Source organism: Artemia franciscana, chromosome 11 (genome assembly GCF_032884065.1).
Source record: "Artemia franciscana chromosome 11, ASM3288406v1, whole genome shotgun sequence".
NCBI classification, from domain to species: Eukaryota; Metazoa; Arthropoda; class Branchiopoda; order Anostraca; family Artemiidae; genus Artemia; species Artemia franciscana.
This window is the reverse complement of record NC_088873.1, coordinates 37,288,352-37,315,102: the sequence shown is the minus strand read 5'-3', so window position 1 is coordinate 37,315,102 and position 26,751 is coordinate 37,288,352. Positions and strand designations below refer to the sequence as shown.

Here is a 26,751-nt window from a genome sequence, read left to right as displayed (position 1 = left end):
ATATATATATATATATATATATATATATATATATATATATATATATATATATATTTATATATATATATATATATATATATATATATATTTATATATATATATATATATATATATATATATATATATATATATATATATATTAATTTGAATATAACTTGTAACACCTTTGTCCTTTTTCTGAAAAATATTTACTATTATAATTGGTGGAAGAGGCTGTTAGCAGGAAAACTAAAACTTTCTCACTAATTTAGGTGAAGACGAACTATAGGACTGCAATCACAATCCCCGAAAAATCCTGGTCAAAATTTCGGGACATTTTCAGCGAGTATTGTGACAAGATGAGCGAAGAAATGGCTCAGCAACAGCAACGGACAGCTGGATCTGAGAGTATGTAGGATACAAAATGGCAGATGTTTTAGGCCCCCTCCCTTGTTTCAAATTGAAAGGACACCATGTTTAGATAATCGTATTGATGTGGATACGTCTTTGACAAGGTTTATTTCTGGGGTACTCGGTGACCCGGTCACACTATGTTACCCGGTGACATCAAAGGTTGGAATGATACTGTGATTCTTCTTTTTTGTAATTTAAAAAAAGGTACGAGTTGTGTTTAATTGATGAATGGGAATACTGTTTTATGACCCGGTGGCTAGCTGTTTGCGATCTGGTATTCTATTTAGCGTCTGACGCATATGCTAAACTGAAATAGTGTTTTAATACGAGTCCTGTTTTTTTTAGCATAGTTTTAATGCGTCTGCGACTCTTTCATCGTTTTCATTAGAATTGTTTAAATAGTTACATCATTATAGTTGCTATCCACTATTTTTTGAGTTGGTATCAAATCTAGGAGTGGGGTTGTAGATATTGTGATCAAAAATTGTAAATTTGAAAACTTTCTGCCAAATTCTCAGAGATAATTCTACTACCCGATATATTACAACATTGAAATCAGAAATGAGAATAAGCTTAGCAGGGAATTACAAGAATATCTTTTTGATTGTATAGGTTTTTTGCAAAATGTGTATTGTAAAAATGGTTGTAAAGAATGAAAAAAACGTACAACACGTCCAGGTAATATGGAAGAAGGCTTGCGAAGTTTTTTTTTTTTTTTTAATGTTAAGTCCCTATTGTTTAATTCAAGTTTCTTTCTTTCTTAATGTAATAAGTAACAAAAAAAAAAAAAAAAAAGAGCAACCAGACTAAAAATGTCCATTTTTTTCATAATCTCTAGTTTAATATTATGTCCGACTTTTGTAAGGAAAATTTATCTGAGATATTAGAATTGGTTTTCGAAGATCTGAGATATTAGAATTGATTTTCTAAGATCTAAGATATTAGAATTGATTTTCTAAGCACTTCTTTTGCAGTCTACTATTTCAATTCGACATCTTTAATTCTAGTCTTAACTATCTTCTAATGTCACACTTAATTTTATATTTTGTGTAGCATTCATTTTTTAGAGCAAATTGTCTAGGCCGGCTATGCCATTACTATAATCGTAATTAGGCTGTATATACTATTTTATGTTTCAACTAACTGATTTGTAGTGGATAGACACTGTTGTCATGATGATCTTTCTTTTTCTTTTTTCTCTTTCTTTCTTTTTCTGTTGTGAGGGTGTTTTATTTTTGTGTGTTTTAATGTATTTGTACTTGTTTTTTTTCTTCTTTCGTTTAGTGTTGGATATTCTTTAATTTTGTTCGAGTGGGCATTTGGACTGCGGTAACATATCGCCTTAGAGCTAGGCACCGAACTGTATTGTACCAAAAATGTAGGGGGATCAATGGGGAATTGAAGATACTTGTTTTGTTTGATAAATATCATTCAGAGGCATCTTTGTCACCCTACTCCTCTCCTAAGGCTAAAGGTTTTATCTAAATAGTTTCACCCTAAAATGTTCATGGATTAATGCAGTTGAGCTCCTGAGTAAGAATGCCGTTCCCCAAACTAGACCTCAGCATTGAGTTTGCTGCCATGCGGGACACAAGAACACAAGGTGTTTGCATACCCTGAATTTTTTCGTCACTAAAAAAGGGTGCTACATCTCAGTATTCAGCAATTGAATAAGCCCTTTCCCGAATTTCTCTCATTGTCCGTGCTATATAGTGAGACCGGAAAACAAATGAAGAAAATGAGAAGTAAGGAAACATCGAATCACGTTTAGCGATATCTTTTCTCTAAGAACTCTTGAGATTACTTTGCATTGCACCATTTTCTGCGACCAGAGGTTCGCTTCACTAAAATAATCTTACCGAATCGAAGAATTCTTCAAGCGAAATTCTGGACATAGGAGAGAAGTATGGGGAAAACTAGTTAATATTTTTGTATATTAAGCTCCACTTACTTTGGTTTTAGGTAATTTCGGAGAAGGTCTTCTGCGAAATCTAGGGATGAAAAAAGATCATAAAGTCTTTTTGCTTTACTGGAATTGCTGTGGAAAATTTAGCAATGAAAACTATCAAGAATGAGATCTTTTTATTATTAAACATTTAGTTTTCACTATAAAATTTTTTTAGTGATTTTTTTTTTTTCGTTATTATAATCATTTTCTAGTTTTTACTTCACTTTTTTCTTTTTTTATCATTCTCATATAAAATTAGGAAGATCTGACTTAGTCAGTTCTATAATGCCAAAAACAAGACAAGTCGAACCTTACAGTCTTAATCAGAAGAAGGTGAATAAATATACTAGCTCTTTGGCGAGAATGTGGAGAATCGCGTCGGGGAGAGACAGCCAAACCACTGCCATTTTTATTATAAAAAGTAAATCTGTGAATGTGGCATAACCATGCGATTTTTTTTTTTTTTTTTTTTTTTTTTTTTTTTTTTTTTTTTTTTTTTTTTCTGATCAATTGTTATAGCGTCAAAATAAGTCAAATTTTTCCAATATAAGAAAGAAATTAAACAAAAAGAGATTTTTGTTAAATTTGAGTATTTCATCTTTCCTACTATACTGTTTTCAATCTATGTTAATGAAACAGTATTGTTAGTTTTGACATGGTCTTGTCAGTTTATGCTAAATTTGATTTATAGATGGTCAACAGTTTAAATTTTATAGTATAAACAAAAGCAGTTTTCTGTTGGGATTTTAAATCTAAAGAAATTCAATATATCCTAAGTAATACTAGTAATTTAGGGCATATCTGGTGTGTTTGAGGATTTCAAATATCCACATAAAGCCAATTGTTTCTTAATTTTACAGGGGTACCAATTTTGCCCCTGTAAGTAAATTTTGTCCAATTTCACCCTTTTTTTTTAAATGTATGGAGAGGGCAAGAGTTTCTTTTAAATATTTTGTTGAATACACAAAAATGGTATATTTTGAAAATTAAGCAATTCTTTCAGTGAAAATGTCAAAAATATAGTTGTCGAAAACTAGGTCACAAAGGGACAATAAAATCTACATAGGACAATTCCCCCCTCCAGTTAGTGCCCCTGTCATCTTGTAAAATTTGAATTTCTGAATTAAGTTGCCCTCTTTTGTAAGTGATTGAATTATTTAATTATTAGCATTTTAGTTTTTTTAAATAGACGCTTTAGAATTAAGTTACTGTTCATATTTTCTTATTTAAATTGCTGGTTCAGTAACTGATTTTATCTTTATTTCTTGTTTCATTATGAGCCTTATTTTGATGTTGTATTCTTAATTACATTTTAGTTTTTGAATTTGGAAAGTAAATAGAAAAAAAAAACTGTTTTTGTTCTCATGACTATTTGGAAGCAAAGTTTTGGTTTTATAGTTCATCGAAATTAATTATTTTTTAGCAGTTGTCTAATCAAAAAAAATATATTCACAGGAAAACATATTTTTATTTCTAAGCGTTCTCTATCTATAATACGTTTTACTTTAAAGTTTATTGTTATTTAGAGTTTAGATTCTCTAGCTACTTCTAATGTCTGTTTCGAAATAAAAATGTTAATAAAAAATAACAATTTTCCTAATTAAATAAAAATTGGGAAAAATGTTAGTTTTCATTTAATATCTAGTAGAAAAAAGTGTCTATAAAAGAAGTAACTCTCCTTTGTTTGTTCACGGACTAAAGCTACCTAGCTTCTGATTGGTCGAACTGAGACAAAAAATTTAAAATTATTACAATGTCACAGTGTCGACAGAGCCGACTTTTACTTGGGGTTTATTGAGTGTTTATCCAACCATCGTTTATTCCTAAGTAGTTAACGCTTTTTATTTTCATAAACAGTTCTTTTGGTTGCTAAAATGCCCATTCACAGTGAGATTTAGCTAACACTGGACCCATTTACAGTAAGAATTAGTTGATTAACTAGTTTTGACTAGCTCAGATAGAATTACTCAGATTTTACTCAGAATTACTCAGATAGAATAGCTGAGATTTTTTTTACCATTTTTTCTTCATCTTTCTCCATTGGAGATTATTTGGTGACATTAATGCACAATCTCCATGTATTTCCAGGCTCTCCGGGGAACCCTGGCTAACACTGGACCCATTTACAGTAAGAATTAGTTGATTAACTAGTTTGGACTAGCTCAGATAGAATTACTCAGATTTTACTCAGAATTACTCAGATAGAATAGCTGAGATTTTTTTTTTACCATTTTTTCTTCATCTTTCTCCATTGGAGATTATTTGGTGACATTAATGCACAATCTCCATGTATTTCCAGGCTCTCCGGGGAACCCTGGGTTTGAAACTCCTACACGTTTTTGTTTTTACTTTTTTCTATACAGCTTAGGATCGATTAACCAGCGACAGCGTAGTGGATTGATCCTTGCTTGGCAATACAAGTCCTAAAATTCATTCTCACTTGTTGCAAGGTTGGGTGATAGACTAAACTACCTGTCGCTGTTAAAAAAGACCTGGCAATTGAAACATTGACAATTATATACGTAATGGGCGCCATAAATGGCCCTGCTGGATTCTTAACCCATTCTGGATCCTAAGGATTTACAATGAAGCTCTTTGATTGGCTGGCCCTTATTAAATTCTAAAGAGTCAAATAATTTGAACTTTGGTACTGGCGCTAGCCAGCTCTGAAGTTCAATTCTAGGTGTACCCCCCCCCCTTCCGTTGGATTCCCTCGTGAAAAATGCTGGAATTCCGAAACCTCTCGGAAGCTTTAGAATTTTGAAATTCTGGGAAAATTCTTGAAAACTGTGGAATTCACCTGGAATCTTGATAAGAATGGGTCCAGTGTTAGGTAAATTTTGTTGTGAACGGGTCTTCAAGAATATGTGAGCTACTGCCTTAACATTCTACAGAAATATGTAGTTTTTTTTTCATGTTTAATTGACCCTCTCGATTGTCTTTCGCACAGCTGCATAAATAGATATTAGATTTTAGATAAAAAGAAATTATTGTTTGAGATTGTTAATATATATGTAACCGTTAAGTGAAAAGGTGGATATGTTCATTTTGTGTTATTGGGGAAGAAGATCCGTAGATAATTAAAACTAACAAGATTACGATTCCTACGAATCTTCATTTGGTAAGTGTGCGTAACATCTAGCCAATTATGGAGGTTTATTGGCCAATTATGGCCAATTATTTTATTGGCCAGCTTATAATGGCCAATTATGGCCATTATAAGTGCTCTAGGGCACTTATAATGGCTTTAGCTACCCATCGTAGTATACTCTGTTTTGTATCGCTGTGGGGGATTAAGTTAAACCTTTCAGGAAATTTCGTTTATTCGGGGGGGGGGGATGGGTAAATAGACCTGGACTTCTGACTTTGTGAACGGGGAAGGGGGCAAAATATTTTTTTCCAATCGTCAAAAGGGTACATGAGACAAGATTTTTTTTTTTTTTTTTATGTCTGTAATCGGACAGACTCATTGTCTAGTTCCTGTATATTTCGGCCAATATCAATGAGCATGGGACCTTTCTAAAAACTCAACCTTTTGAATTAATTTGACGTTGACCTTGGGAAAGAAATAGAAGAGAAGAGGGATTGTTTTAAACCGAAAATAAAACAATAGAAAACTATTGCAAAGAGAATGTTTTATATTTAGTTGTGAGTGTAAGTTTAAGACAAGAAAGAATAGAATTATTTCTGTTATATTCTTTAGAATATCTGAATTTGGTCTCTATTTTTCTCAAAAATACCACTCAAAAATGAAAATTTCTAGAATAGGGCTTTGTCCTGTAATTGCTAATTTTGCGAGACAAATTTTGCTCTTCAAGTTTTAATTGCTCTTGACAATATATTTCAGCTTAATTTGTATTGAGTTTTTTAATTAAACAACAACAACTTGTAAATAATTAAAACAATAATTAATGATAATTAAAACAGTAATAAATAAAACAGTAAATAATTAAAAACAACAAATTGAGTTTTTTTATGTTGTTTTTAAAAAGAGCTGTTACACTTGCACGAAGCTAGATTTTTTATATTAAATTAATATATTAATTTATAAAAAAATTCTTCGGTTACAGTTTAATGAATTAATAAGATAATATAATTTTTCGTTGATTCCTGCAAGTCTATATGTAAGAAAAAAAAGAATAACAAAATAAAAAATAAAAAAATTTATCAGTGGGAGCTGAAAAGAATCTGAACAAACCTGTTTTGTAGAAAGGGCAAGTAGTTTGCAAAGGGCAAATAGAAAGGGCAAGTAGAAAGGGTAAGGGCAAGTAGTTTAAAATATTTAAAAGATCGTCGTCCCGTTCAGTGGGTGTCATTTTACCACAGGAGACCTCTACCCTCTATTTTTCAGTCAGCAAAATAGATGTTGGATGAAAATGAAGAGATGCATGATATAGGCACTTAAATTTTTCAGTTGGAAATTAAGAACTTACCTAACTAGCTCCTATAATTAGTTCTTATGAACTAATTTATAAAAACAATTAAAGAACATTTATATAAAATAATAAAGGTATTATAGGAACTAAGCAATTGATCAGTATATTTACTTGATTTAGTATATTTACTAAACAAAGTAATTTACAAAACTTTTGTGAAGAAATAAGTTCTAATTAATTCACTTGTAATTGGGGCGATATTTTCTTATTTTGGTTTACTCTATGGAATCTATAAACCAACCTTATCTAACAAGCGTGTTGATCTTGTCTCAGTGTTTTCAGTATCCTTGAATTTCCCAGATTTCCTCTTAAAGACAACCATGCTCTCAGAAATGGCCCTGGAAATTATACTTGTAAATATGCGAATCTTATCGAAAATATTGGTAATTGTCGAAAAGATTGGTAATTATCGAAAATATTGGTAATTATCGAAAAGATTGGTAATTTTGGTTAATGTTGATTTGATTTCTTGGGAGATTTCTGAGAATATTAATTTCTTTTGGAATTTTTTTTTCATTGCCAAATACTCAAGCATTTTTTTTTTTCTAGACCCATCGAATCAGTTATTATCCTATAATTCATTTCGAAACATAATTATTCTATTAAGCCGAATACCATGATTTAAAAATTTCTTTGACCCAGGTTCACACGTTCGGTTTGGGTTGATATTCAAATCGTTGGTATGTCCGAAATTTCATTAGAAACTGGTTTTTATCCCCTAGCGGCCAATGGATGAAAACCCTAACAATGTTGGGACATCGCAATCACTGATTTGTCTTTTTTGTAAGTATATTTTTCAATATATTATATATATTGAATATATCTATATATATATATATTAAATATATATATATATATTTCAATATATATCAATATATATTTTTCATTTTTTTTTATGCATATTTCAGAACAGTTTTTACGATAGTAAAGATTGAAATATCAGTAGCACATGCCAGAGTGAAAAAATAAATATCTGGGTAACTATTTAACAATAGGGCGGTAAAACGGAAGAAAAAAAATATGAGAAATATTTGGAAAGTAAAGGTAAATATCAAGAAAAAAAATTATAAGAGAGAAAAAAGTAAAGATAATGAGATTGAAATAAATTTGCATATTTTCAACATGGACCTAAAAATGTCCATTGAAAAATCATAGTCTGAATTTGATCTCAGATTAATTTGAAGTATATTAAAATCAGTTAGTTTTCATTAAAAACAAAAAACAGTAAAACTTTTGATTTTGTTCTGAGAGATCTTTTTATCAAAGCTATTCGGAAGGAGTATTGGGCTTAAACCGTGTTTCTATTTGGTGTTTTACTGGCAAACTGGAAAATCAGCCAATGAAATTGTGTGAAAACCGTTTCTCAGTTTCATTGGCTGACTGCAGTCTGTTGAATTAATCCGAGAGCTTTTAAATTGAATATAGATGAGGCTTAATTTTCACCCATTGGCCGCTAGGGGATAAAAACGAATTTCTAATGAAATTTTGTACATACCAACGAAGGTTTGAATATCAACCCAAACCGAACTTGTGAACCTGGGTCAAAGAAATTTTTAAATCATGGTGTTCGGCTTAATATAATAATTATGTTTTGAAATGAATTGTAGGATAATAACTGGTTCGATGGGTCTAGGAGAAAACTACTTGAATATTTGGCAATGAAAGAAATTTATGTTTTTCCTAAAAAAAAAATATATATATATATATAAAGGAACAAGCATTTTACTTGATAAGGATATATTGATGATCAATGTGTCCATTCTTGGCGTAAGTGGAATAAAAAAAAAGCGAAAGAAAACAATAGTTTATTTAAATTTCGGGACGTGAGAAGAAAGAATTTATACTTTTTTTTAAGAAACTAGAGCAACCCCTATTTATCCATAAAATTGTCAGATTTTTGTAATTCTTGTCTTATGTTTTATCTCAAAGAAGAAGAATATGCTCAATGTTTGGCCTACAACCAATTTTAATTAAAATTGATGTTTAAGTCGTACTTCCCGTATTGTTTTTCTTATATGTTTTGTTATTTTTGTTGGGGGGGGGGCGTTAACACGTTTAACCTCTTTAAAATAATAGCTTACCTTGGTTAAATTTTGAGGTTATGTTTCATGATTTATTTAATCTTTGGGACATTTAAGACACTTTTTTGCTTACGGTGCGCAATAGGAACAAAAGTAGTTTAAACGCATCTGTTTAATTTAAAAATTTAAATTGAGTGGCTGTGTTGTTTATCATTAATTAATTATTTAATTTAATGATTAATCATTAATCATTTTCTCGGTTGTCTTTCGCTTTAGCTGTTAGAAGGTCTCGCTCAGATATATGCTGTCATACCATTGGCGCACACACTGAGATGGGTGAAAAGGACAAGAGACACTACCCATCCTTCCCAGAGCGATTTCTAAGATTGCTTTCTATTTATTCAAACAACATCTATAATCTTGGGATTATTGGTTATCTCATATCTTGTTAAAAAAAAAAAATCATTACCGCACACCCCCCCCCCCCTTGTCTGTGTAAATAAGTTTAAAACCCCTTCTTTGTAGACTAGTACTAAAAAAAAGTTGCCAATTAATTGAGAAATGTCTGCTTCTTTTTCATCAATAATGGAAATCGACAACAAAAACTAATAACTAAAAAGTAGCCAATTCAATGAGAAATTTATTCTTCTTTTCATGAATAACAGAACTTGGCAACAAAGTCTAGTAAATAAAATGTAGTCAATTTATTGGAAACTTCGTGCTTCATTTTCATCAATAATAAAAATTGACAACAAAGACTAATAACTAAAAAGTACCCAACTTATTGGGAAGCAGATGCTTCTTTGACGAATGTATGTTTCATTTTCGTTAAATGCATGATTCATTTCCATTAATAATAGAAATGAGCAATAAATAACCATTGAGAACTAAAAAGTAAACACCGAAAAAAGGTTGTTTAATTTTCATCTAAAATAGAAAATGATAACAAAGATTATTTCTGTTTGAAAAATGTAAGCTTCATTCTCTTTAAAAGTGAAAATTGACTTAGAAATACTACATGTTTAAAGGTAAAAATATTGTATGTCAATTTAATTATATTCTTACTATCAAAGATTATATTTAGCTAATAAAGATGTGTTTCTAGCCACCCCTCCCCTTAAAAAATGATAACCTATTACAAGTGATCTTTTCATAAAAGTAAAAATTCCTAAAACTGAAAAGCTCCTGAATAGCAATGACCATACTCTTGGTACCAAAACAGGAGAGATATCTTTTTTTTTTTTAAATATAATTTTTCTGTTTTTAATTTGATCATTATATCTGTTTGGGTAACTTAATCTTATCTGTTTGGAGGGATACGCCTTGTGCCAACAGTCGTTTGCTTCCTTAAATCCTATCCCCACCCTCTCCTCTAACAAAAATCCTGGATATGGCCTTGCTTGAAGGAAAGCCAAAAAAACTATTTTATTACAAAGGCAAATAAGGGGCATTCAAAGTCGTAGTATATAACCGGCAAGTGGACACTTAATTTAGACTTAGGGGGATGGGTTTGAAGGAGAGGGGCTAAACATTATTGTCCTTAATCAGTATAAAAGCTTTGAAAATACAGAAGCTTCATCTCTATTTGCTCAACCAATCCTAAGATACGAAAATTAGCATGTGGGAAATCCCTCCTTGTTTGAATGTAGCAATAGTAATGCCATAGGCATTCGGGGAATTAGCTCAAGGTCCTTCATTCCAGGGATGTCAAGGACATTCAGAGAGTTCACTCTACATCAAACATATCTGCCAAATTCACTCAAGGCCATTGGGGCATTATAAATCATATCCTTCAATAATATTGGGGCTAAGCATTCTTGTCCTCAATCTACATAAACGTAGGTTTAAAAGGTGGTGGCTTCAGTTTGACTGCTACTGTGGTCCTTTTTTTAATCCAAACTCTGGGTGCGCCACTGGTCCTGCTAGAAAGATATAGTTTGAATTGTAATCATTTGTTTCTTTTGAAATTGACATGATTTTCCTTGATTTTTTCGCCTAATTGATTTGTAAGCTGACAAATGGGTAATATCTGGATTTGTATTGAGTTGGTGTGCAGTGATATTCGCTTTTTTCATTTGCGAGAAGGTGCAAGACCTCTCTCCTCCTGTTTTAATCTGTTCTTATTCTTTACTTTATTTTAAATTTTGTTTCCAGTTTTCAGTTCAAAATTCTGTGCTGTGTCGAAAATTGCGTCTGTCACTACTAAAGTCAATTTAAAATAAATGAATAAAAAATTGACATATTTGATTGGTTTGATTATTTAAATAGCTGTATTGTTGGAGATGTTAAACGTCCCTGTTGTATTGTTTATTCCTTCTGCATATGCATTCAAAAGTGTACGAATGGAAAGGGACTTGAGATCCCTCCATACTTCCTACTCGCCTTGAGATCCCTCCATACTTCCTTCAGCATCTTTGTATTCGTGTCAAATTAAGATTCGGGTGTCTGAAAAAAAAACAACAAACAAACAAAAAAACACCTTCTCTTTGAAAAATTATCTCCTCGGGTTTTATCCAATTCGTTTAGGTCCTAAATGTGAAGTTGAGCCCTATAGGTTTAAGGGAGGGTTTGCCTGTATGACTGTTGCTTAAATTAATGAAAATCACACTATCAGATTCATCATATCAGAGAACCCAACTGTAGTTTCAAGCTCCTATTTCAAGTTTCAGTTCCAAGTATATTAGAAGTTTTAAGGCTGTACAGGCAAACTCTCCCTTAAACCTATAGGGCTCAGCTTCACATTTAGGGAAAAAAATTCTCATTGAGAAATTATCTCCTCGGGTTTTATTCAATTCTTTAGGTCCTAAATGTGAACTTGGGCCCTATAGGTTTAAGCGACGGTTTGCCTGTATAGCCTTAAAGCTTCTAATGTACTTGGAACTGATTGCAAGAGTTTGTGCCCCTCTGGACTCATCTGAAGTCTTTCCATACTTGGACACTGGGATTTTCAGAGGTTTTTCTGTGGGTTTTTTCTAAAGTATGGAGGTTTTTAGGGCAGAATCACATTTTCAGTGGTGTTGCAACATTGAATTGTGCAAATAGACAAGTAAATTTACTAGATGTTTGGTGCTATATGGTTTTGGCTTATTTTTCCACTCGCATTCCTTTTTTTCTTAATTTTGCGCCCGATACTACCAAAAACTGCATAACAGCAAGTAGAGGTGTTGTCATTAAACCTGATTTTTCTAATTTTTAAGATACATATGGTTGTAGGTTGTCCTTTAACCAATACAAACAATAAAATTTCATTTTTTACTTGGCACTTTTAAGTTTGGGCTTACCACTCGAGAGGAATCTACGTAACGAGAAAATCGTTTCTAAGTAACTCGGAAGTTACTAAAAGCTTAATGTCCAGAATATAAAATTTGATATCTGCACAAATTGCAATAGAAAAAAAAAATATCTGACCAAAAGTTTTTGTAAAATTTAAAATTCCGGAGCTAGTACCGAAAACTTGTTAGTAATAATAATTTAAGGCGCATAGAAATTTGAGAAAATTCTGTAAGGATAGTTTCGATCATTTCACGAACAGAAGTTGAATAAAGTAGTTGCAAATAAATTTCAATAAGCTTTCAGTAAAATGCTAGGTTGAAAATTTTGGTGCTAAGAGCAGGGATTAGTAGAATCCCGTCTTTTTAAATTTATGTTTCGTTTCCTTTTCAACGTCGTTAATTACTTTTATGTGCACAAAAATGATTTTTGTTTTTAATTTGTCTATTTTTAAGTTGCTTGTAAAAGGTAATTATGGACTGCACAATGATGCGCCTAGGAATGAAACGCATCCCCGCTTGATAGTGTAGCCCCAGAAACTAGAACCCTTCATAAGGCTTTTCAACACCTAAATTGAATGGCTTTCTCGCTTTTTTTTTTGTCTTGTGATATTTTAGCCAAAATTGTGCTCCGTGGCCCTCCCCATCAAACGAAAGACATGCTATAATCCCCCTCGTAGTAGTTGATGTGCAGCTATGCAATAATGCACATAAATAATTATAGTATAGAGTGAATCAAGCCGTCAAATTAAATCTTACAAGTAATTTTCTGTAATAACTGTTCATTTTGTATAATCTGCATGTATGTTTAGGAAAGAATTTATCAAATATCAATATGTATCCTCAAACTGGAAGGTTTTCTGCATAGCCTTTCGATATTTTATTACTTAAAAAAGATACTATTACATGAATTTTTCGTTCAAATTTTTGTCTTTTAATATTCTATGACAACTGGCTTGGTGCTATAATCCCTAGGGGCAAGGCTGCATCCGGGGGGGGGGGAGATACTGCGTTTAACCACCTCCCTAAAAAAGTGAATTTAATAACGTAACGAAAATGCACATGAAATAATTTATTATGTATTTTGTTGTTTTGTCACCCCCTCCTAAAAAAAAACCTGGCCCCGAACAAATTTCCTGGATATGCCCTTGCTTGGGGGTGAAACTGCAAAAAAAAAAAAAAAAAAAAAAAAAAAAAAAAAAAAAAAAAAAAAAAAAAAAAAAACACAGATCAATACGAACCTTTTGGAAAGAAAACAATTCCGTGTTTTCGTAGATAATTGACTGAAACCCCCCGTTTGTGGGCTCTGAACAGACATGTTGAACTTGATTTCGTCGAAGTTACAAATTATATTTTTTTTATGTTTCAAACTTCTTTTTTTGGTAAATTTGCAATTTTCAACACTATTTAGCTCCGGTGAAGTGAATATATCACTTGATGCCATTTCTTATGCTCTTTTATTATTCAGTAATCGTTTCTGGGGGAAGTTATATTTTGAGTCCTTAATGGGGGCAATAAAACGTAAAATAGTCTGTATAGCCAAAAGCATGTTTCTAAAGAAAAACTGTCATCTGAGGAAATATTGCCATATGCAGTTGATTCAGGAATGGTAATTATTATTTTTCGTAGTCTTAATAGTAAAGTGTCATTTTTAAAACAAATTTGTAGGAATTAAAAAAAAAGACCCCGAAACCCCTCAAAAGTCAAGAGCGCGAAGCCCAAAACCCCTCGAGTATTTTTTTTTGTTTGGTCAAGTTTTATTCTTAACGTAGCTTTTTTACTTAACGTATACTAATGTTTATCAAACGCATTTTTTTAAATAAATTCCATTTTCCATAAGAAAATTTTCCGACAAATTTATTTTTTTCATCAGATTTTGATATCGTAAAATTTAAAAATCGTAAAATGCGTGAACATAAACTATTTTATCTTTAGCAGGAATTAACAAAGAGTTGGAAAGCTACTTAAGCAGTAAAGTTTGTTCTTCCAGTTTATACGCTAAATTTTGGTTATCACGTTTTTTTAATTTTAAACATTTATTTAAATTTTGTGCGTTTATAACGTTAAATTTTGACCTAATAAACTGATGTAGAGGACTGATATAAATTTATAAGCAGCAACAAAAATATACATTCCAAAGGCTTCTTATATGCATGTAAGCTTGAAAATGACCTTACAAAACAATCATAATAAAAATTCTGGCTAAAAATATAAAAATACTAACTAAAAATATAAAACGAAAATTGATACTTATTTTTAGCAGAAAACTATTCCCACCTTATTTTGGTCAACGTTTGGGTAAAATTCAAATTTTAAGGGCTAGAACCGTATTTTTTTCGAGACATTATACCCATATCTTCTGTTCTCCAGAGAAATCTTCAGTTTATTAACCTACAACTTCAAAGGAATAAACCGTACTGTACCCAAAATTAGATTCTTGTGCTATTCTCTTTCAAAGTGAAGCCATTCCTCCATCCGCGCCGTAAGAAGCAGGCGTGTCAATGGGGGAGAGAGTTGTCCCCGTATGATTTTTTCCCACGTCTCCTCCTCAGTTTTGAAAAATACATTTTTTTTATCTTCACTGAAAAATGCCCTTCTATGGGTCTTTTCCTTAAGAAAACAATGAAATTGCCCCTCCCCCTTTTATATTTTTGTGAGTAGACGTTCCTGGTAAGGGGAAATATACCAAAAACCAGAATCTGGAGTAAAGTGAGGGATGTAGTGAACTTCATAATGAGGTAATAACAATGTTGACTTTCTTTATGTCAAATTTATTGGAAAAGATTGATCTTTGATCCAACTGTAAAATATGAATAAAGGATGCCTCACAAGTGCTTAATCTGTTCCAGTTTCCGTTTGAGTTTTGAAAATATAGACAAATAATCTTTAACAATCGACTCAGCATAAAAGTCTGCCTAAAGATGTTTATAAATGAACGAGCCATTTGTGGTTAGGATGGAAAAATATGGGATAGTTGCACGATAGTATGAACCAGAAGCATAGGTAGGCTTTTCAACACCCAGAGGCAGGTACATTTTTGTACCCATATCCCCTTTAACAACGTAAGTGGGTCTGCCTCTCATAAAATGTGTGGTATATGCCCCGGAGTTTTATCTAAACCCAGATGTAAGTGTATCATTTCCTGGATCGCTGAAACCTGTATCAGTGCCCTGAGGTAAGTATCATTTCCCGACCTCACTGTATAGAGCAGGTTCTCGTAGAAAATTGGAAGTTGTCGTATCCGATCATGAATGCTAAGATTTTGCACTTACTGGAGCACCCAACAAAACTGTGCCCATGATGTCCCGCATGGCTTTATGCCAAAATTTCAACACTGAGGATTAGCTTGAGGAATGCATAACTGTAAGAATAACTTTCGGTCCCTAGCTTTCCGTCAATACGTTACTGTAGTCAATATACCCGCTCGAACAAAATTAAACAATAGCCAAATTAAAAAAAAAAGAACTTCTAAAACACTTAGATATGCATTCATATAACAAAAGAAAAGAAAGATCGTTATCGCAATGGTATTCGTCAAGAGCTTATCAAGAATTTTTGTTGGGGAGGGGGGTTACAAAAAAATCAAAATGCATAAAACATTTGTTTATATACATTTTTCCGACTTTTTTAAGAGTCGGACTAATATTTCGGTAGGGGTAGGGGCTCGAACCCGGTACCCCCTTAACGTTTAGATACGACTTTTGTATTTATTCACCGCGAATCAATAAACCGACTCATGAAATTGTAGTTACAGGCCAGTGATGGATAAAGCAATGACCTAATATCAGTAAAAAGAATTTGTATTAAAAAAAACAGATATGACAAAATTGTATAACATTAAGTATGACAATAAAAGATAAATAAACTGCAATTAAAGATTTTAACCCTCTCGTGGGTGCTGGTGCTTTTTGAGAACACTTTGTCTTAATTTCCTCCAGCTTAAAACTCAATGTTGTTTTTTTTTTTTTATCAGAAATTCAGTGCTATTTCATCTCAATAGGCGTTTCTATCGGACTGTAGTAGACATCTATCGAAAAGTTTCAAAAACTGCAAAAGGTAGCAGGCATTATCAGGAATATTTATTGTGCTTACAAACAAAAGGTGAGTTCAAATTTTGATTTTTTTGAATCAAATCCAAAACTTTTTGAGCTGCTTGAATTTTTCTCCAGAATTAAATAGCCTATTCCCTATACTCTGGTTACTCTTTTATGTTTTAGAGGCATTTAGGCTAGGATTTGTGGCCATCATCTTTTTGTCCACTCATGAAGATATTGCCCAAATTCGTTCCTAATGCAGAATCACCACTGTCTACGTCTGAGAACAGTGCCTTACTAATAGTAATACATCTGGAAAGGTACTCAACCGGGCAAATTGGCATTATCACTCTGATTTAGGCAGATGGTGATCATGCTCATTATGTCCACGTTTGAGTATTATGCCCCTTTGTTTTCTACCGTAAAAGGTGAAAAAAATGATAATGATAAAGTCAATTCTCTTTTGCAGATACGAAGTAAGTTGACTGAAGAAGAAGCCATCAAAATCATATTTGACGAGGAAAGTGACATCAATTACGAAGCATCAGATGTCGATCTTACAAGCGATGAAGAAGACGGTTGAGACCCAGCCTGGGTCTCATCTGGAGTTGCTGACACTTTCTTCGGTCACAACGTAATTACTCAACCGAGTGCCGAAGTTGAATCTGAAAGAACTTATGCTAGTAATCAACCAGCTGCTAATATATCAACCAAGCCAACAGATAGCTGTGACACGGTTAGAAACGACAATTATACGCCATCAGTAAGCAGTGTCGCTAGGAAAACTAAAGTGAAGAAGGCGAGGCTATGGAAATTAAGCAGGGACAACCCTATTGGATCAAGTGTACCCCCTTTTTCCGGTGAGCACAGCGTTTTCTTAAATCTAAATGAAGAGGTAGACGCTGTAGACTATCTCGAAGCATTGACGACTTCTGATATCCTGGAGATGACAGTCTGCGAGTCTAATTGCTTCGCTATGAGAAAAATGGCTATGAGCTCGGTCTTACCGTTGCTGAATTCTGCATTTATCTTGGCTGTTTATTGGTGATGAGCTACGTTCGCTACCCAAGACTTGAGAACTATTGGCACAGGTCTTTGCGACTACCGTTTGTATCCGACTACATATCTAGCAAGTGTTTCATAAAGATCCGTGAATGCCTGCATTTCACAAGCGAGGAAAAAAGCAACGGAGACAAGTACTATAAGATAAGGCCTTTCTTTGAGCTCCTTCTCAGTGCCTGCAAAACCGCCTTGTCTGATAAAGAGTATCATTCACTTGATGAAATGATGGTACCTTTCAATTGCAGGAGTAGTCTAAAACAATATACGGTGTCAAAACTGACGAAATGGGGCTTAAGCTTTGAGTGCGTTCTGGTGTTTCAGGATATGTTTACAACTTCGAACCTTACCAGGGAAGCAGCAGTCGCATTCAGACCTCCAAATATGGCTTAGGTGGGGATGCTCTTTTTCGCCTTTTTTGTGGTTTTGAAAAGAAAAATGCGAAGGTGTATTTTGACGACTTTTTCACTTCAATCACTCTCTAGAAACCTTAGTAAAAGAATATATTTACAGCGTCAGTACACTGCGTGTGAACAGACTTGGCAACACTGCGAAGAAACTGGTCAAAGAGAAAGAAATGAAAAAGAAACACCGAGGATCCGCCTCATATGCAACGTCAGTGGAAGGTATCACTGTGTTGCGGTAAAAAGACAATAACCGTGTTACGTTATGCTCCTCATACGCTGGGTACCATGCAGTTGATATTGGAGAGAGATGTAGTAGCTCGAAAAAGGAGAAAGTAGGCATTGAAAGACCATTTTCTGACAAAGAACACAATAAATGCATGGGAGGTGTTGACCTCTTGAACTCTCTCACATCACACTGTAAGTATATTTTAGGAACAAGAGGTGGCATATGCGACTAATTCATCATTTTAGTGACGTTACTGTTGTCAATTCCTAAATTATTCATCGCAGACTTGTGCCTGGAACCAGATCTGACCTTCTGGAATTCAAAGCATCTGTCGCAGTGTTGCTTCTGAACAAGGGCATGGTTAGGATGCGCACAAGTCCTGGGCGTCCAGGTCGTCTGGCTCTTTCAAAGCGGATTGTGACCCAGTTAGTCTCAAAAGAAGTCAGTTTGGATAGGATGTCAGGACATTGACCATCGAAATCGGAAAAGAAAAATGCATCGATGTGCCACGACCAGAACTGTGAACGATAAACATGTTTCGAGTGTAAGAAGTGCCAAACTCCTGTTTACCCTGAAAGCATTGAATGTCTTCATGTACGTCCGTAATGGGCAACATCCACAAGTGAGAGCGCTTTCAAAATTAAAAGTTTTTCATTTTCAATGCCTTTTCTGAATAAATATCTTAAATCTTCGCTATTTTTTGGTCTTGGAAAAGTGTCTTCAAAATGTGGTTCCAAAAAATTTCGAAATTCGCCCGCGAGAGGGTTAAGTTCATACAGCAAACAGTCAAACAAATACTTTAAAAATCAAATTCTAGAATCTCAGGTAAAATATTCTCTCCTGAAAGTGGTAAAATTATATTAGAGTAGAAAAAAATGATTAAAAAACTACAAAACTTGAAGTTGCCAGTTTCAGCACTAAACTTGCAAACAACCCTATTTTCGCCAGAGAGTGAAATTGTCCTACCACTTAGAAGCACTTTCTAATATACTGATATCCTACACCAATTAGTTCTATGAACGCGAGTGCCGGAGGTGCGACCCTGTTATAAGTGAGAGCCTAAGATCAAAAGCCTTATCTTGTAATTATCAAGGGCCGAAGAAGTGACCTGAAAGTTAGCATTTTGGCTGGTATATTATGAATTAAAAAAATCTTCTCTAACTAGTTTTTATAACACAATACAGAGAGAATAGTATAGGAAACAACAAACTATAGTAATAATCGCAACGGGTTTGGTATTATCAGGGATGGGAAGGGACTGAAAGCCCCCATAGGACTCTAAAATAACAACCAAATATTGTATTGTTTGACACAGAGATAAGCATGCCATAATATACAGTATAATATAATATACAGTATAATATAATATATAATATCCAGTAACATCTTCAAAATTTGGTTCACCGTAGAATAGGAAATTTTCGTTTGAGTTCGTTGGTTTCTTCCAAGAATACTAACAGCGATAGCTACAATTTTTCATTTGCTCATTCACTCAAAATCATTGGCTCACTACAATAAACGGAACGAAAATTATAGGATTTCTTCAATTCATCTAAAATCTCAGTTTGGTCTACCCCAGAAACAATTACCCCAAAACATCTCCATAATATATGATTTATCATTCTTTGCTCGCTTACATCATTAGAATTTGTCTTTTTGAGGATTTCGCTCAGTATTTTTGGGAAATGGAGAAATAAAACAACAATGTCAACAGGATTGTGATTTACACCTTCATAAATCAGGCTGATATTATCCTCCTCAGATTCAGATAAAAGAGCTATTGGCTGGAGATGACTCGGATATTTCATCCAAACTTCAAGATTGATTTCCTGAAAGATATAAACTGTCACCATTGATGTATTTAAAAATTCATTATCAGCATTGATAGTAGGCTTTTAAGCCTCAGAATTGGGGGGGGGGAGGCAAGGTACCTTAATAGGAGCGTAAAAATATAAAATAAAAAGAAATAATGTCTGATCACAGAAAAACTGGGGGAGATAGGGGCAGCCGCCCCCACCTTGCCAAGGCCTAGAGCTACTCCTGCATCGATATCAGCATTTATTAGATTGTCAGCATTAATACCCTTAAAAAATGAAAAAAAATACTGGCTGGAAATAATCCTGAAAGATATTTCGATATCGTAAATACGCGAAATTAAAAATTACCATTGATATTATTGAAAATATAAACGAACACAGATACTTATTCCATACTTTAACACTTACAAATACAAATTATCAACGCTAGAGGATAGAGTATTTGTGCATCATGAGGTAGTAAGCCATCCAAGAACACCTGGAGAATTTTGATCGAGGGGGGGGGGGCTGAGGTTTGAAGAAGATTGCAATGGAAGCAATTAAATTTTCTACAAATGTTACAAAATTACTCTTTATGAATATTTTATTCAGGGGTCTGAATCCTCCCTCCCCCTGCTTTTTACTTTGGACGCACATAAAGTCACTAAAGCGGGTTTTTCACCAAAGTGGCCTATTTTTGAATGAATGAAGTGGATGTTTTTAAAGACAGATAAGTGTTAAGTAGAAACGAAAAGAACATAAGCTAATAGCGACAGTCTGAACTAGTACTGAACTAGTTCAGTACTTAAGTACTGAACTAGCTTTCATGGTGTCAACATCTAAACTAATCGGATTATTTTTCATTTTCACATACCTGATAGTCTGAGGTATGAATTTTAATCCCACTTGCTAGATCTCGCAGTATTTGGCAAAATACCAGTTTTTAATTAAAACTTGTGTGACGGTTTATTAAGGTGTCAACATCTATTGATTTCACATATTTGATATTCTGTGGACTTAAATTGAATGCAAGGAGAGAGGGAATAGAAGGAGAGGAAAGAAAAAGAAAAGAAAAGAAAAGAGAGGAAAGGAGGAAGGAGAGAGGAGAGAGGGAAGGTGGAGTAAAGGAGTGAGACAGGCTAATTTTAGAAAGCATTTGGTGAGTGTAAGATGGAAGACAAATTAATTTTGGATCCTGTTTTGAACTTTTTAAGCCGATCTCTAACTGATGGAGTTAGGCAAGAGTTAATCCAAAAGGCAGCTGTAACTTATTTTGATCGCGATACCATCATCCAAGCAAATAAAGTTCTTTATGCCGAACTAAGTGTTACAACTCGAATGGTGACTCACTCTAAAGACGAAGATAATATTCTTAACATGTGTAAAACTTTAGTTGCTGCTGCCAAGCAAAACACAAAAATCCCAAAATTTATTATTCTTAGTCCATGTGAAGTCCCAACTATATCCAAGGTCAATGAGTTATCGCGTAAATTGGACAGCGTTCTGGCAAACATATCTCACCCTTCAAGTAGCCTCTCTGACCAGTCACTGGTCTTGCCCCAAAGTCATGACTCAATGCCTAAACCCTCGTATGCTGTAATACTAAAAAACCCTCCAAAAGAGCTAAAAGGCCCAACGGAGCGTCAAGCATTTATGGACAGTCTTTGTCCTAGCCCTCGCAGCGATGTATCTGAGCTACGCCGTGGCAAGAATGAATGGAAACTTGTCGTCTCGTCTAAAGAAACCGCTAGTCTAGTTGTTGAAAAGGCAAAGTGTTCTGACCCAACTCTAAATATTACACTTAAGGAGCCTGCTTTTGTTGCTGTTGTTAAACAAGTACCGGACGAACTAGTCGACTCGTCACTGAAGGAATTAATCCCAAAATGCATCAAAACAGCTAAGTGTGGTGCGTCACGCACATTCAAAGTGTATTTCAAATCAAGAAAAGACTTAGATCAGTTCCTTCAAGAATCAGTGAAAATCGGCTATGAGCGGCTTGCCACCCAGGAGTTTGTGTTTTTGCCTCTTCGATGCTTTAACTGCCACATGACTGGCCACCTTGCAGCAAACTGCACAAACGCCACCCGGTGCTCAAAATGCGGAGCTAGTGACCATAAGTCTAAATCTGAATCCCCGTGTAAGAACAGTCCTTTTTGCGTTAGTTGTAAAGCTCCAGGCCATACGTGCTACAGCATTAATTGCCCTAAAAACCATAAAACCGTGAGCCAATGACTCCTGTGATAAATTTCATATCTTGGCATATACATGGTTCTTTCACGATTACATTACCAGTGGTGATTATTTGTTTATTTCTTGGTTTTTCCTTGTTTCTTTTTCCTTCCCTTTCCCTACTTTTTCTTATTTATCCTTACCTCGATTATACTATTTTTTATTTTTTTCCTTATATTTTTTCCTTATACCTTTGGTCTGGTGGGTTTGGTCATGGAGCGGAACTGCCATCCACCATGAGTAAATCGACGATTTCTATTGGTGACCAGGTTGGTATCAACTCTTTGGGGGAACGTTTAATTGAATTACAAAATAATCCTTTAGATATTGAAAATATAATTAATAATTCAATTGGAAGTAGAAATCTCAAGAATACTGATTCTAATTCGGCTAATAAAAGTAAGTATATTTCGCATTCAAATAGTTCTGCCTCCTCTAAACGTAACGATGTCTTCTCTGTGTTTCATCTTAACATTCAGGGACTTTGCTCGTCTTTTGATGAGCTGAAACGGATCGTCAGTGGTGGAACTCCTGATGTTATAGGATTATGTGAAACTTTCCTAGATTCAAAAAAGGATATCCTTTTAGATGTTCCGGGATATAAAATGGAGAGGCTGAATAGGAAACAGATGGCGTGAGATGGCCTTGTCCTTTATATTGCTGATCGTCTTACATATAATGTCCGAAGTGATTTGAGCAGAAATGAGGAAGGAATCTTTGAATCCCTTTTTATTGAGATTAAATCAATGCGTAAGTATTTAGCTGTGGGTTTGGTTTATAGGTCCCCCAGTGGATCTATTCCTTCGTTTTTAAAAATTCTGGAAGAAGTTTTGGACTCAGTCCAAAAACATCCCAATGAACTAATCCTTATGGGTGATTTTAACCTCAACCTGCTGGATCAAAAATCTGCTTCAGCTATTGATTTTTTGTCGATGATGCTCTCTTCGGGAACTCTACCTTTAGTTTGTATACCAACCCGAGTTACTGACACGCATGCGTCTCTTATCGATAATACTTTTTCGTCACTAGATGTTTTAGATAATTTGGTGCTGGTTAGTGATATTTTTGACCATTTTCCCGCTATTTTCCAATACAAGAGTGACGATAAAACACAGTGTATAGCATCACCATCTACTCTCCCATTTTTCCGTTATGGTGATGCTGAGCTAAGTCTACTTAATTCTCGTCTAGCTGATCTACCATGGGACAGTTTGATTTCTGATTCAGATTTTAACCGCTCTTTTGATTTCTTTTATGATTTAGTGAAAGAAGGAATACTGGAAATTTGCAATCAGGGTCCAGCGCCCCATACTTCGAAAAGGATAGCACCACTGAATCCATGGATGAGTTCAGGTCTCCATAAAAGTTGGAAAAGGAAAAATTATTTGTGGAAGCTTTACAAAGCTTCGTCATCTGTAGCTCATCACGAACGTATTATCATAGGAAATTTTCTGAATGTGGGAAGGATGTTAGGAAGACATGGTATTTAATTAATTCAGTTCTTAGACCTAATCCTCCTCTGCCTTCTGTTCCATCAATGTTGATACTCGATGGTAAAACCGTTCAAGGAGATGCGGATGTTCAGCTAGAGCTTACCTCTTATTTTTCTAATATAGGGAAGGCAACTGCTTCCTCTGCAAGCTCTGCAACTTTTCGTTGCGATTTCAGGTCCTTTCTTGGACCCCCGTGTTTAAAGTCGATGGTCTTGAATTCTGTTACTGAATTTGAGGTAGCTCGTATCGTGAATGCTCTTAAAGGATCATCCTCTTCAGGACCAGACAAAATTCCTACAAGGGTTATCCGTGCCATTCTGCCAGCTATTCTGTCACCATTGACTAAGCTTGTCAATCTGTCTTTCGAAAAAGAAATTTTCCCTGAATCTCTCAAGCGAGCTAAGGTTATAGTGCTGTATAAAGGTGGTTCTCGGAGTGATCCTGCTAATTATAGGCCAATTTCTCTCCTATCTGTTTTCAGCAAAATTTTTGAGAAGGCTATGCTATCCAGGCTTCTTAGTTTTCTGGATGCAAAAGAATTTTTGCATGATTTCCAGTTTGGATTCCGAGCGAGTCACTCTACGGAGCATGCTTGCGCAGCTTTCTCGAATTTCATTCATTCGGCAATAGATTCTGGTCATATCCCGGCAGCTTTATTTTTGGATGTTCGTAAAGCTTTTGATTCCTTGACTCATCGGATTCTTCTTTGGAAACTATCGCATATTGGTATGAGATCAAACACCTTTTCTTGGTTTGATTCATATCTTTCTGGTAGGCTTATTTCAATTGATCCGCTTTTCCGGAGCCCTTCTGAAGTATATTATGGTGTCCCTCAGGGATCTGTTCTTGGTCCCATTTTATTTTTGATTTATGTCAATGATCTGATTTCAGCGGTAAAAAAAAAAACCACCAGGCCTCTGGCATGCTGCAAGCTGTGTCATCCTGACACTCGGTCGTGTTCCAATACTACTTCTAACGAAGATTTTCTTCTTGCTTTTGCTGATGATACCACTCTTGGGACCATTGGGAGGACAGAATGTGATATCAAGTCTAATCTTGTGGCATTATTCGAGAGAGTTATTTCATGGTTTAATGCGAATTACTTGGTCTTGAATGTTGATAAGTCACATTTTCTTATTTTTTCTCGAATTCGTATAGCTTTTCCTCAGCTTACACATCTTCAGGTGTCACAAGGCTCCTTGTGTAGACCAGAGAATCGGGTGGTCCGGTTTCTTGGTATCCTGCTTGATGAGAATCTTTCATTCAGAAACCATGTAGCCATGATTAGGGTTGAAGTCTCACGGAGTTTGGGTATCATTCGAAAACTTAGACACACATTTCCTGGATCTATTCTGAAACTTCTTTTTTTCTGTCTTGTCCAGTCATATGTTTCTTATTGCCCCATTGTATGGATGTCTGCTTTTCCGTCTACGTTGCGGTCACTTTCTGTCACGTATAATAAAGCACGGCGTCTGGTTACGGACACCAACCGTTCTTCACCAACACCGCTCTTAAGTCTACGGTCTATTTACATTATTTCTTGTGCTTCTTTTGTCTTTCATCAGCTTCACGGCAATCTTCCAAAATCTCTTCGGAAAACTCCTATGTTTATTTCTGATTCAGCTCCATATAGCCTTTGTTCTTCAAATAATATCTACATTCCGCCTACCCCTACTATTCGATCAGACTTCAATCCCCTCATTGCTTGTCAACAGGTCTGGAATTCACTACCTTCTTCAGTACAGAGATGCCGCTCATTTGGGGCTTTTAAAAGGATTCTTAAGGATCATTTAATAAAGAATCAAATAGAATAACTTTTTTTTCCTCTGAGGAATCGTTGTACCTTGAGTTTTGTTCATGGTGTATGGTTGTCTTCTCTGCGCTTTGACTCCCAGGCCTCAGGTATGTTCTCTATGTTTAGGTATGTTCTATTGTTCTTCTTTTTTTTTCTTTTTTTTGTAGTTGTTGCTTATATTGTATACCACTTATATATATATTGTTTATATTGTAGTTGTTATTTGTATTTTTTGTCCCCCTTGTATCCCTTGCCATGGAGCCTTTCGAGGGGTACTAAGTGTATTGTAATTCCATTTTGAATTGTATTTTGTATTGTATTGTATAATAATAATAAACTTCTTCTTCTTCTTCTTCTTATATGCAGCATGGAGGTATTCAATTAGGGCAACATTTAAACTTAAAGCGAACAGAAATTATTCCGTATACGAAGAGGGCTGCTTTTTCTAAACTAATCTCGTTCGTTACGCTAAGAAATTTTAGTGCTTTAAGAAAAATCTTAATTCACTTCAACAGTACTAGTGTTTCAGCAGTCGTTCTTAGAGATTTTTATAAAAAGTCCAACCTTAGTGCAAAGAGCGATCAGTTGAGGATGGGGCAGCCCTCCTCATATATGGAATAATTACTTTTCGCTTAAGTTCTAATGTTACTCCTTCCTTTCAGTTTAAAAAAAGTTTGTTCTCTTTAACTTCTGATCGTTTTTCAAATCATGGCTAGACCTAACTAAAATATTATGTGAGGTATCGGCCCCGTAAACCCCGATTTCCTGATGATAAATTATACGCAGCGACAATTTTGAATTGATTGGTAGCGTTCCGCATTTTCCATTTTTCTGCTTAAGAATTAAAACTTCGGACTGTGATTAAAATATTGGACAAAATTTGATAATTTGATCATAATTTTCAATGAACATTAGTTATGTTGAATAAGCCCTTAATAATATTTTCACTAGAGAATTTAGGGTGGACGGAAAGTGGTATTATTGTTCATATAGATGCAATTCTGCGGTTAATTTTGATCTTTTTACGCGACTCAAGCTATCGCCACTAGTGTTTGGCGATAATTTGAGTATACGATATATCGATATTTTTACTTTCGATATTCGATAACTGTTTTTATATTTCTGATCAGTTTTTTTTTGTTCAGATTAACTGTAGGTTTTGCCAAAATTCAGTAACGAAAATTGTAATAAAAGAGTATTTTTCGCAATATTTTACAAATTTTGAATAAATACAAAAACTTCCACTACATGAATGAATATCAAAGAAACCCTGATTTGGAATTACTCGGGCTCAGGATAAAGAAAAAGAAGATACCGGCTATTTTTGGCTTTTAAAATCAGCCGCATGTCCATAGTTTCCCCTGAAACTAGGTTCTGTCTTTCAGCGATTAAACAAAAAAATCCACTGAATGCACGGAACAACATTAAAACTCAAAGAACAGAAATTTTTCTGTGCATGAGGGGGATAACTCCTCCTCAATACCTCGCTCTTCACACCAAAATTTCTTTTTGTATTTTAAAAATATCGTTGCCCTAATTAAACGGCTCTTTAGTTTCAAGAGTTGTTCTTAAATAATTGGGATACAAATTTTCAATTAGCGTAAAAAACGAGGTATTGAGGAGAGGGACCTACTTCTCATACACG

At 34.4% G+C, this 26,751-nt stretch overlaps 2 protein-coding genes across 3 annotated transcripts in view; one reads left to right on the top strand and one right to left on the bottom strand.

The window, feature by feature from the left end:
• Window positions 1-11,045, top strand: part of LOC136033176 (transcriptional regulator protein Pur-beta-like) — a 40,830-nt gene extending 29,785 nt beyond the window's left edge. The window contains exon 4 of the mRNA XM_065713870.1: window positions 252-11,045. Within this exon, the coding sequence (XP_065569942.1) occupies window positions 252-395 (144 nt within the window). The 3' untranslated portion in view covers window positions 396-11,045. The remainder of the gene's footprint in view (window positions 1-251) is intronic.
• A 4,804-nt stretch (window positions 11,046-15,849) lies between these two features.
• LOC136033174 (uncharacterized) overlaps window positions 15,850-26,751 on the bottom strand; it is a 51,077-nt gene continuing 40,175 nt past the window's right edge. For both annotated transcript variants that reach the window (XM_065713867.1, XM_065713868.1), the window contains exon 4: window positions 15,850-19,622. In XM_065713867.1, coding sequence (XP_065569939.1) covers window positions 19,278-19,622 — 345 coding nt within the window. In that variant the 3' untranslated portion in view covers window positions 15,850-19,277. The remainder of the gene's footprint in view (window positions 19,623-26,751) is intronic.